We start from the raw sequence: 11540 nt of genomic DNA, 5'->3' as shown, positions 1-11540 counted from the left end.
TGCTGTCCCTCAGCTCTTCAGCTCAAGGCGAGCGCTCTACCACTTGAGCTACAGCGCCACTTCCAGTTTTCTGGTGGTTTATTGGAGATAGGAGTCTCAGGGTCTCTCCTGCCCGGGCTGGCTTTGAACCGCGATCCTCAGATCTCAGCCTCCTGAGTAGCTAGGATTACAGGCGTGAGCCACCAGTGCCCGGCTAGTTATTTATTTATTTATTTTTGTCAGTCATGGGGCTTGAACTCTGGGCTTGGGCGCTGTCCCTGTACTCTTCAGCTCAAGGCAAGTGCTCTACTGCTTGAGCCACAGAGCCACTTCCAGTTTTTGATTGGTTTATGGGAGATAAGAGTCTCACGGACTTTTCTGCCCGGGCTGGCTTTGAACCGAGATCCTCAGATCTCAGCCTCCTGAGTAGCTAGGATTACAGGTGTGAGCCACCGGTGACCTGCTTCTCAAGTATATTATCCTTCTTTTAGAGGTTAAAAACCAGAAGGGCAGAAAGACTATTACTGTGATTTATCCAGCGTCATCGTGTCTGGAAAGGGCAGATTCAGGAGTCAATGAGGCAGCCTGATTTAGAAGCCCGTGTTGCTAGAACCTGAAAGAAGCTTTAAAAACACAGCCATAGGAACCTGAAGGATGATAGAGCGCTAGCCTAGAACACAGAGAGGCTCAGGGACAGAGCCCAAGCCCTGAGTGTAAGCCCCGGGACAGGCCAAAAAAAAGAAAAAAGAAAGAAAAGTAAATACCTGAAGGAGATGGGTGTTGGTGGCTCACGCCTGTAACCCTAGCTACTAAGAGGCTGAGATCTGAGGATCTTGGTCCAAAGTCAGCCCGGGCAGGAAAGCCCATCAGACTCTTAGCTCCAATTAACTACCAGAAACCTGAAAGTAGAGCAATAGCTCAAAGTGTGCTAATCTTGAGCAAAAAATTTGCTCAGGGACAGTGCCCAGGCCTTGAGTTCAAGTTACACAACTGATAAAAACAAAACAGAGCTGGGAAGGTGGCTCAGTGGTAGAGCTCTTGCCTTGCATGCCTGAGGCCCTGGGTTCGATTCCTCAAGCACCACATAAGCAAAAAGAAAAAAGCTGGAAGTGGCGCTGTGGCTCAAGTGGTAGAGCGCTAGTCTTGAGCTGAAGAGCTGAGGAGCTGAGGGACAGCGCCCAGGCCCAGAGTTCAGGCCCCACAACTGGACCCAAAAAAAACCCCAAAACAAAACAAAATAACCATTCATAGGAACACAGACTCCAAGAAATTCTTGAGAACTGTTTACTCAGAAGATCCAGGCTCACTTTCAACTAAAAACACTTGGCAGTTTTTCCTGATTCAACATGACTTCTTTGTCTCTTACAATGGTTCTTTTATCTTAGAGGTTCAACTCCCATATCCTTTGTGATCATCAGTGAAATATCTTTGGTTTAGATTTTTCACTTTCCTCAAATGCCTAGAAAACTCCTTGTCCAGTATTGTATCTTCTTGAAATCTCTATTCTTTTATTATTTATTTTTGGCTGGGCCTGGGTGCTATCCCTGAGCTTCTGTGCTTAAAGCTACTGTTCTACCTCTTGAGCCACAGATCCATTTCTGGCTTTTTTTGGGTATAGTTTACAGGAGATAAGAATCTCATGGACTGGGGCTGGGAAGGTGGCTCAGTGGTAGAGCGCATGCCTTGCATGCCAGAGGCCCTGGGTTCGATTCCTCAGCACCACATAAGCAAAAAGAAAAAAGCCGGAAGAGGTGCTGTGGCTCAAGTGGTAGAGCGTTAGCCTTGAGAGCGTTAGCCTTGAGCTGAAGAGCTGAGGGACAGCGCCCAGGCCCAGAGTTCAGGCCCCATGACCGGACCCCCCCTCCCCCTCCAAAAAAAAGAATTTCATGGACTTTCCTGTTTGGACTGGCTTTGAATCAAGATCCCCAGATCTCTGGCTCCTTGGGTAGCTAGGATTACATGCATGAACCACCAGCACCTGGCAAAATCTCATTCTTTTACCCAGTCTGGCTTCCTAAACAAATAGGCAGTGCTACTGAAGGTATGGACAAACACAGTAAATGCATTCAAACCCATTCGTGATTAAGTGGAATATGGACTTGAAGAACCACAGTTTTCACTGTCATAAGAATGACCTGGGCCGGGCGCTGGTGGCTCACGCCTGTAATCCTAGCTACTCAGGAGGCTGAGATCTGAGGATCGAGGTTCACAGCCAGCCCGGGCAGGAGAGACCGTGAGACTCCTATCTCAAAAAACCACCAGAAAACCGGAAGTGGCACTGTAGCTCAAGTGGTAGCTCGCCTTGAGCTGAAGAGCTGAGGGACAGCGCCCAGGCCCAGAGTTCAAGCTCCATGACCGACCAAAAAAAAAAGAATGACCCGGAACAGAGGAAACACCACCATCTGAAGGAGGAACAACTCTTGAGAGAAGAGCTACTTCTATTTCTGAGTGGGGAACTGTACCCTCTCTACCGTCCTCCTGACTTCTCAGTCATGTTCTCCTAGGGAAGAAATCTAAGAGGCCCATTGATGAGTCATGAAATATTTTAGTTCCAAAAACAACAAAGAGAACTAAAACTCCTAACTAAGACATTAGGACCTCGATTTTCCCCAGAAACAAAAGAGATGAAGACAGAGGTCTTCATAGTTTCAATAAAATTGCCCCAACCAAGTATGGTGGTACAACCAGTATTTGGGTGACTGAGACAAGAGTCTGAGATGACTTCTAACTACACAGTGAGACTCAGAACAAAACCAAGTAAAAAAAAAAAAAAACTTTGGACTCAAGTTGAATTTTATTCCAAATAGGGCTAACTAACACAGCCAAGAGGCAAGAACTAGAAGTGTGTCAACTGGTACTAGTTAACAACTGTTGGCACCTGAGTCTGGATTTCTTTTCCTCTGAAATAAATGATGTAGGTCTATACAGCTTCTGGAGAGAATATGCATGTAAATACTACATATGTGTAAAAAATAAGGATCAGATGTAGAAAGTCAGAAATAAAATGAATCAGACCTTCCAGTGTTGCTTTTATGCCATTTTGAAAACTGATTCATAAATTAGGTTTAGTTTTAGACAACTAATAAAAGAGAAGAAAGCACTGAAGAACAACAACTTGACACTCTAAATCTCGGAGCCAACTCTCTCTAAAAGGAGATACAGTCTATTTTTGATATTTTTGATATATAAAAGGGGAGCAGCAAACAGTACAGTGTATACAGATGGTTCTCTGTTCTAGGTCTGTCTCAGGAAAGCTCAGTTAGAAAACTCTACCAGCACAGGATTTGAGAGCATCAAATGTGGCACCTGTGATAACCCAGTCAGGAAACTACTATTTCCATTTGCAATCTCGACTAGCTGTTCCCAGTATGTTCCCACCCAAGTTTTAATCATGTTCTGATGTCTCTCCAAATCAATGATCTTTCTAAACTGTGTGTGGGGGGGGGGGGCGGGTTACTGGGGCTTGACCTCAGGGCCTGAGTGCTATTCCTGAGCTGTTGGAGCTGTTTTGTGGTCAAGGCAGACACTCTACCACTTGAACCACAACTCCACTTCGGGCTTTTTAGTGATTAATTGGAGGTAACAGTCTCCCGGACTTTCCTGCCCAAGGTGGCTTTGAACTGTGATTCCCAGATTTCAGCCTCCTGAGTAGCTAGGATTACAAGTGTGAGCCACTAGCACGCAGCCATCTCTAAACTTTTACAATACGCCTCTACCAATGAGAACAATTTTAATTGCTCTTCTGCAATAGGCAGATGAATACTCAGGGTTGGAAGCATATGTTTGTTAACATAAGTGTCTCATTCTAATAAAGGGTAAATGTACTCATTGTTCATAATAAATGCTTGACCAAAAAAGAAAAAATAATAATGGTATTTAAGTACCAGTCTTGAAAAATCCCTGTTTTCCCATCCAGGCCTCTGACCCTGGCCAGGTGATTGGGAGAAAATCAAAGATCAGCTTAGTAACAAAGTCCTGCTGTGGTAAGTTAAGTACACCCTTTCAGATTCCAACACTGAGGGACACACCCAGGCCAGCTACAGGTTCCACTGGCTAAGGTATAGCCTCAAGGCAAGCATCTGGCCAGTACCTGCCTGTAGGGTACATGAGCTAACTTCCACACACCCAGTTCTCAGATATAATCTAAGTTATCTGGAACACAGTGGTGCTCTCGTAAAGTGTACTCCAAGATTCTGGATTCAGCTCATTAATTTAATTTAGAACGGTTGTGCCTGATTTGGTCAACAAGTCTCCTGACACCAAAATTGAGTCCTAACCTCAGAAATACCTTCAGGCACAGGTGATATTTGTAGACAACAGAATGGATTCTTACTGTCTCAGGTCAAAAGTAGAGAGACAACAAGCAAAATTCAAATCAAGAGTACTTGTTAGTTACCAGGTATGCTGAGTACTGTCAGTACTGAACGGAGAAGCTCAAGTAGATGCACTTCGATTTCTCTGGGTGTGTCTGCCCTTGGGTAGAAGAGTTGTGTGTGTATTCAACTACCTCTTTCATTACTGGGACCCACTGCTCTAACTAGATCTGTAAATAACCTGTTGCTGTCTTCATCTCCCAGCATGCTTCTTCATCGCTCTCAGCACCTGAAAGTTTCAGAAGTGCTGTCCATTTTCTATGGGCAGGTAAAATTGGGGCAAAAATTAGTGCTCATGGAACCTTTCCATATCTAGCTTCTATTTCCTTCAAAGCTGGGTCACATCTTCTAGCAAAAACAAAGGGGAGTAACTAGCTCTTTCTCCAGTTCTTTGCTGAAGAGTTTCTTGGACTTCCAATGTCAGTGTATCATACTCCTCATTCCTAACTTGCAAATATTGCAAAACTAGTTTGTCTTATTCTCACTTGAGAAAATCCTTCCTCAGGATGTGAGCTGGGTGGGTGTCAAGTGGAATACAAAATCTTTGATCTGGGTACTCAAGTTTTTACACTGTATTTCCCAATTCAAAAGTAAACAAAATTTGTGATGAGAACCCTCCCTTTTAAAAAGTTCTGTCTATGCACACTTTTTTTTTTGCTCTGAAATGAACAATTTCTATGTTTCAGTTCATTAAAAAAATTATCATCGAAATAGAGTGGTTCATAAATACCTGCCAGTTTCTTACTGCATCCCAGCTGTGAGATCTTAAATTATTCTGTTTTCACTTTCCTCCTCATTTGAAATTAGCAGTCTCTTCATTTAAATGCTGGCCATATGTTTAATGGAAGGAATGTTTCAAGTGCCAGTCTCCTAGTTCAGTGAAATAGCATCTTTTTGTGTGTGTGTGTGCCAGTACCAGGGCTTGAACTCAAGGCCCTGCACTCTAAGTAAGCTGTGACTGCATGTGTTAAGTATTCATAGTCCAGCAGTCTTTATTCCTTAGCCAATCACGTTTCATACCTTTGCCTCAATATCAGTTTTGAAGACATAGTGGGGGAAAAATGCAGTATTCCCTTCATTTTGTTTTAAGCAAGTGTTTATTCAGCACTTACTATTTTCTGGGCACTGGATATAAGGGAAGAAACTTAGTCTGACCGTCCAGTCTACTTCTGGGATACAATGATTCATATAGTAGTGTGATCATCATGCTTCCTTTCTGCTCAAGACAATTTCGTTGTGTGTATGCCAGTCCTGGGGCTTGATCTGAGGATCTGGGTGCCATTTCTGAGCTTGTGTGCTCAAGACTAGCACTCTACCATGTGAGCCACAGCTCCATTTCTGGCTTTTTTGGTAATTAGAGATAATAAGAGTCTCATGGGCTTTTCATGCGTGAGTTGGCTTCAAACCTTGATCCACAGATCTCAGCCTCCCGAGTAGCTAGGATTACCGACATTGAGCCACCAGTGCCCACCAGCATCCAGCCTTCCTGCTTAAATTTTACAAAATCAATTTCATCTTTCAATGATCATTGCACATAACTATTCCAGCTTTGTCCCCAAAATTAATTCTGTAGATTTGAGTACAGGAACTCAGAATTTCTATTTCTTACTGTATTTTCCAACAAAGATTCCAACCACACCATTGGGAGGGGTTAGCAGTTACAAGATATGATTAGAACTGTGGTTTTACGCTGGGCTCCAGTGGCTCATGCATATAATCCTAGCTATTCAGGAGGCCGAGATCTAAGGATCAAGGTTTGAAGCCAGCCCAGGCAGGAAAGTCTGTGAGACTTTTATCTCCAATAAACTACACAAAGAGCAGGAAGTGGTGCTGTGGCTCAAGTGGTAGAGCACCAGCGGAGCAAAAAGCAGCTCAGAGCCGGGCGCTGGTGGCTCATGCCTGTAATCCTAGCACTCAGGAGGCTGAGATCTGAGGATCGTGGTTCAAAGCCAGCCCGGGCAGAAAAGTCCAGACTCTTATCTCCAATAAACCACTAGAAAACCAGAAGTGGCACTGTGGCTCAAGTGGTAGAGCACTCCCCTTGAGCTGAAGAGCTCAGGGGCAGTGCCCAGGCCCAGAGTTCAAGCCCCACGACCAACCAAAGAAAAAAAAAAGCAGCTCAGGAACAGTGCGTAGGCCCAGAGTTCAAGCCCCACGACTGGCAAAAGAAAAAGGACCGGATTAAGAATCACAAATTCACCAAGTACTGGTGGCTCATGCCTGTAATCCTAGCTAATTAGGAGGCTGAGGATCCAGGTTTGCAGACAGCCGGGGTAGAAAAGGTCTGTGAGACTCTAATCTCCAATCAACCACAAAAAGTCAGACATGGAGCTGTGGCTCAAGTGATAGAGCCCAAGTATTAAGTACACAAGCTCAGAGATGGTACCCATGCTTTCAGTTTAAGCCCTTGGGCCAGAAAAAAAAAAATTCACGAACTTCACCACCCAAAAAAAAGACCTTTTTTGCAACAGAATAAACTGTGAATAGGAGAGTTGACTTTTAGTTGTCCGAAAAAGAAACAAAAAAACAAAAACTAAAACAAGATGTGCCGCCGGGCACCGGTGGCTCCTGCTTGTAATCCTAGCTACTCAGGAGACTGAGATCTGAGGATTTCAATTAGAAGCCAACCTGGGCAGGAGACTCTTATCTCCAATGAACTACCCAGAAGAAGCCAGAAGACGCGCTGTGGTTCAAGTGGTAGAGTGCTAGCCTTGAGCACAAAGAGGCTCAGGGACAGAGCCCAGGCTCAGAGTTTAAGTCCCAGGACCGGCCAAAACAAAACAGAAAGTTTGGTGTTCGTGTAGATGGGGGGGATTATTTAAACAAGGTACAATGTAGTTCTAGTAGCATCCCCACATCCTCAAAAAAGTTTTGTGTCCCTTCCCTTAATAAACTCTGCATTGCATACAAATCTTCCGATGGCTGCCTATACTTTTTTTTTTTTTTTTTTGGTGTTCTGGAGGCAGGTGTCACTATTTGTTAGGATGGCTTTTAACTCATGATCTCCTACCTCCACCTCCAGAGTGCTGGGACTATGGATGTACACTACTACCACACCCCAGCTTGATGTTTACAAACTCTAGAAAACTTGAACAAAAGATTCACCCCTGCAGTGTAGAGGTAACCCCAAAACGCGTTACAAGGAAAGAGACAAAGTTGTGCTCGGTCAAGTCTCACCAGGCCTACTCCTTCTCACCAAAGCCAACCCACTCTGCCCGGGGTCCAAGGAGGAACCGGCCCAACCCAGCCCGGGGGTCTCAGCGCAGGCCGCTGGGAGAGCTCCCACTGACTGCGCGGGGACCTCGGGCGGGTCCGGGGCTCACCACAATCCTTGAACTGCACGCGTTCGGCCAGGGCGGAGGCGATGAACGCCTGGAACAGGAACGCAACCGCCAGGAAACGCATCGCGGACTAGGAAGCTCCAAGCTCCAGGAAGGAAGAAGCGGTGGCGGCAGTCACAAGATAAACTTGTCGGGGCGGGCCGAGGGAGGAGCCCAGTCAGGTGACCTGTCATCAGCTACGTCCGGGGTGGTCCCTCCGTGCCCAGCTCTTCGCTCCGGGGAGCTGGGTCCGAAGCCAGCCTCCTATCTCCGCCCATTTTGTCCCCTCACAGCTCAGCTCGTCCCTTTCTTGTCCTCAGGGCTCCGCCCTAGTTCTATTAGTACGGCCCCACTTCCGTAAGCGGGAGCATTTCTAGCCAATCAGATGACATCTCAACTTGTACTACCCAATAGGTATGATCGGAGGCGTGGCCTATCAGAGACACGCCCCTCGTATCGCTCCCGCGTCCTGTGGGCGAAGCCAAGGGCGGAGTTTGTGGAGAAAGATGGCGGCCTCCTGGGCCTCACCGATAGCGGCCGCGGCGCTCCGAGCGGCCATTCCCTGGCGGAGGAGCAGGTACCAAGGTTGGGAGGACATCCTGAAATGGTGTTAGATCCTGCGCCCCCAGAACAAATGAGAAGCTACGGCCCACGAGGGTGGTCAGGGTTTGGCGTGGGACAATCCCGGTGGGGGTGCCCAGGCCTGAGGCGGTCAAGGTGGGGGGCGGGCCGCGGGTCCCAGGTTCTCCTATCCCCCGGCCTACCCTCCTCTCTTTGACGGCAGAATCCTTCTGATCTCTCCTGGACTTCAGAGGCGCTGGGATGCATCGTCCTCCAACTCCGAGGCCGGCGAAGAGCAAATCCGCCTCACGGACAGCTGCGTCCGGGTAGGAGATCCGACCCGAGGGCCGGGAGACCTCCTTGTCACCCACCTCTCACCAGCTCTTGCTTCACTTCCCTGATTTTCCCTACCTACGTTTCAGAGGCTTCTGGAAATCACCGAAGGGTCAGAATTCCTAAGGCTGCAAGTGGAGGGAGGTGGATGCTCCGGATTCCAATACAAATTTTCACTGGATACAGTTATTAATCCCGACGACAGGCAAGGAGAAAGAGGTGGAGGAAGGGTTGGGTCCCAGAGGATGTACTGGAGGGATAAAAAGCGACTCCAGTTTAAGGTGTGAAGGATGATTAAAACACCCCCTTTCTCCCACTGTGAGAGGAGGGTGGAAATTTGTCATCTTGATTTTTAAAAAAATAGTGAGGTTATTCTTTTAATACTGGAGGACATTTGGCCTGCGTAAGTCCATAAGGTAGTCAGATGAGAGTCAGGCTGGATTGGATTGAGGCCCAAGTCTCTAAATAGCTTCCCATATTCATCCATTCCATTGAATCCTTTCGTTTCAGAAAACAGCACCTGTTAGAGGTCATAAGGAATGTTCCACTCCCCTCTGTACTTTAGAAAAAACAGAAGTGCATCTCGGGTTTCAATAGAGTGGCATGTTTTTTGGTGTTTGAGGTATTCACTACTGCCGGCCCTTCTGTCTTTTCAGGGTATTTGAACAGGGTGGGGCCAAAGTGGTGGTTGACTCTGCTAGCATGGCCTTCGTGAAAGGGGCTCTGGTGGACTTCAGCCAAGAACTGATCCGAAGCTCATTTCAAGTGTTGAACAATCCTCAAGCTCAGCAAGGCTGCTCCTGTGGGTCGTCATTCTCTATCAAACTTTGATGCATTGACAAGTGCCCTTTAGCTTGTCACCAGTCTTACTGTGTGAAGAATCTTGGATTAGCAGAATTCTACAAGTTTCCTTCTAATCATGTCCTTCTCTCAATTTTATTTTCCTTGATCCCTGAGTGTTGTGTGTTTTGCCACTATTATTTTCAGAATGTGAAGCTTTTTTACCTTGACCTAAATTCTTCCTTATCCCCTTAATACCATGCTAAGGCCAAGCTTCAAGTTAATCATTGTTGAAATCCAGTGAAAATCTGTAGAACTTGGTTGAAATCCAGTGAATATCTGTGGAACTTCTTAGAGTCCAGAATTTGGAGTTACTTCTTTGGCCTTCAGAACTGCATGTACATATATGTATACCTATGTATAAAACCTCATTTAAAAGAAAGTCCTTACTGTGTTTTGGATTGGGTAGCTTCAATACCAGTTACCAGGCCAGAATGAATATTCAAGTAAAGCAAATTAATTTTTGTTTTTAAGCCACTGTCTTGGTGTGTAGGTGGGCTGACTCAAACTTGAGATCTTGCCTCAGCCTTCTGAGGGATTATAGGCATACACCATCACACTTGGCTCACTTCATCCTGTAGGTGGACTAACTACCTCAAACTTGAGATCATCTTGCCTCAACTTTCTGAGGAATTAACAGGTATACACCATCATAACTGGCTCATTTCATCCCACTTTTTTTTTTGGTCGGTTATGGGGCTTGAATTCAGGGCCTGTCCCTGAACCTTTTTGCTCAAGGTTAGTACTCTACTACTTTGAGCCACAGCTCTACTTCCAGTTTTCTGGTGGTTAATTGGAGGTGAGTCTCACAGCCTTTCTGCTCAGGCTGGCTTTGAACTGTGATCCTCAGATCTCAGCTTCTTGAGTAGCTAGGATTACATGCCATGTGTGAGCCACCAGCACCTGGCTTCGTCTTATTTATTGACTGATTTAGCAGCACTGAGGTTTAAGCACAGGGCCTTGTGCCTGAGCCATATCCTTGTCACTTGAGCTTGTCCTTCTAGAATGTGCTATCAACTTATCCTTATTTTCTATGCAGCCTTTTGCCATTCTCCATGTGATAGGACAGACATATTTATTGTTATACTTGTGATATGCTAGGATGCATAAAACAAAGTGTACCCCCTAGAAAATTAGACCAGACTCACTGAAAACCTGAATGACTGTCTATATATCCATATACATCTCAAGATTCTGTAGTCTTTTAACAACCAAATCCTTTGAGGATATGTTTCTTCTCTTGCCTTACAGTATAAAATGTCTCATGGATAGTAGAAAGTGATTTTTTTCTCTTTTTTACTATAGCTAATACATGGTACTGTTTGTTTTTTAACTAAAGGTCACCAGGTGAAATGCAGGGTATCCAATTAAATTTGAATTTAGGTTAAACAAATGTTAGTGTGTTAATGTTTTTAATATAAGTGTGTCTTGTACTATGTGTGTCTCTTAGATATATATTTATTTGCCAAACCTAGCAATTCCTTTAATTTTATTTTTTAAAATTTATTTATTTTTTTTGTTGGTCACGCGGCTTGAACCCTGGGTCTGGGCACTGTCCCTGAAATCTTCAGCTCAAAGCAAGCACTCTACCACTTGAGCCACAGTGCCACTTCCAGTTTTCTGCTGGTTTTATTGGAGATAAGAGTCTCATGGACTTTCCTGCCCAGACTGGCTTTGAACTGTGATCTTCAGATCTCAGCCTCCTGAATAGCTAGGATTATAGGCATGAGCCACCAGTGCCTGGCTCTCAAGAAAATATTTTTAAATGACAAAATTTTAGAGCACTTATTTAGATATGGCACTTAAATAGGCTACACTAACAGTCATGTGGTCCTAGGTCTATATAGACCACTGTAAAAATCCACACTGAATGACCACAATGAATGACCAAATAATATTTGTGAACCTAGAACCAGTTGATTCTGTAAAAATTATTGGTTAGATCTGCATTTAGGAGCTTAAAAATTTGTTACAACAAAAACTTGCATTTCTGGACTTAGGGTTTAAGAAAATCTGCCATTAAAAAATGGAAATAAGCCGGGCGCTGGTGGCTCACGCCTGTAATCCTAGCTACTCAGGAGGCTGAGATCTGAGGATCGCGGTTCAAAGCCAGCCCGGGCAGGAGAGACCGTGA

At 45.2% G+C, this 11540-nt stretch overlaps 2 protein-coding genes across 2 annotated transcripts in view; one reads left to right on the top strand and one right to left on the bottom strand.

Annotated features, from left to right (window-relative positions):
- The window catches only part of Npc2 (Niemann-Pick disease, type C2), a 23712-nt gene that overhangs the window by 6987 nt on the left and 5185 nt on the right, over positions 1-11540 (bottom strand). The gene's annotated exons all lie outside the window — the stretch shown is intronic.
- Isca2 (iron-sulfur cluster assembly 2) lies at positions 8167-10085 on the top strand. Its single transcript, XM_013017342.1, has 4 exons — positions 8167-8249; positions 8457-8559; positions 8656-8771; positions 9223-10085. The coding sequence occupies exons 1-4, from the start codon at positions 8179-8181 to the stop codon at positions 9395-9397; spliced, it is 465 nt and encodes a 154-aa protein (XP_012872796.1). The 5' UTR covers positions 8167-8178; the 3' UTR covers positions 9398-10085.

The sequence above is a fragment of the Dipodomys ordii genome, unplaced genomic scaffold, assembly GCF_000151885.1.
Source record: "Dipodomys ordii isolate 6190 unplaced genomic scaffold, Dord_2.0 Scaffold2, whole genome shotgun sequence".
In the NCBI taxonomy this organism is placed as follows: domain Eukaryota; kingdom Metazoa; phylum Chordata; class Mammalia; order Rodentia; family Heteromyidae; genus Dipodomys; species Dipodomys ordii.
This window is presented reverse-complemented; position numbering and strand designations above follow the sequence as displayed.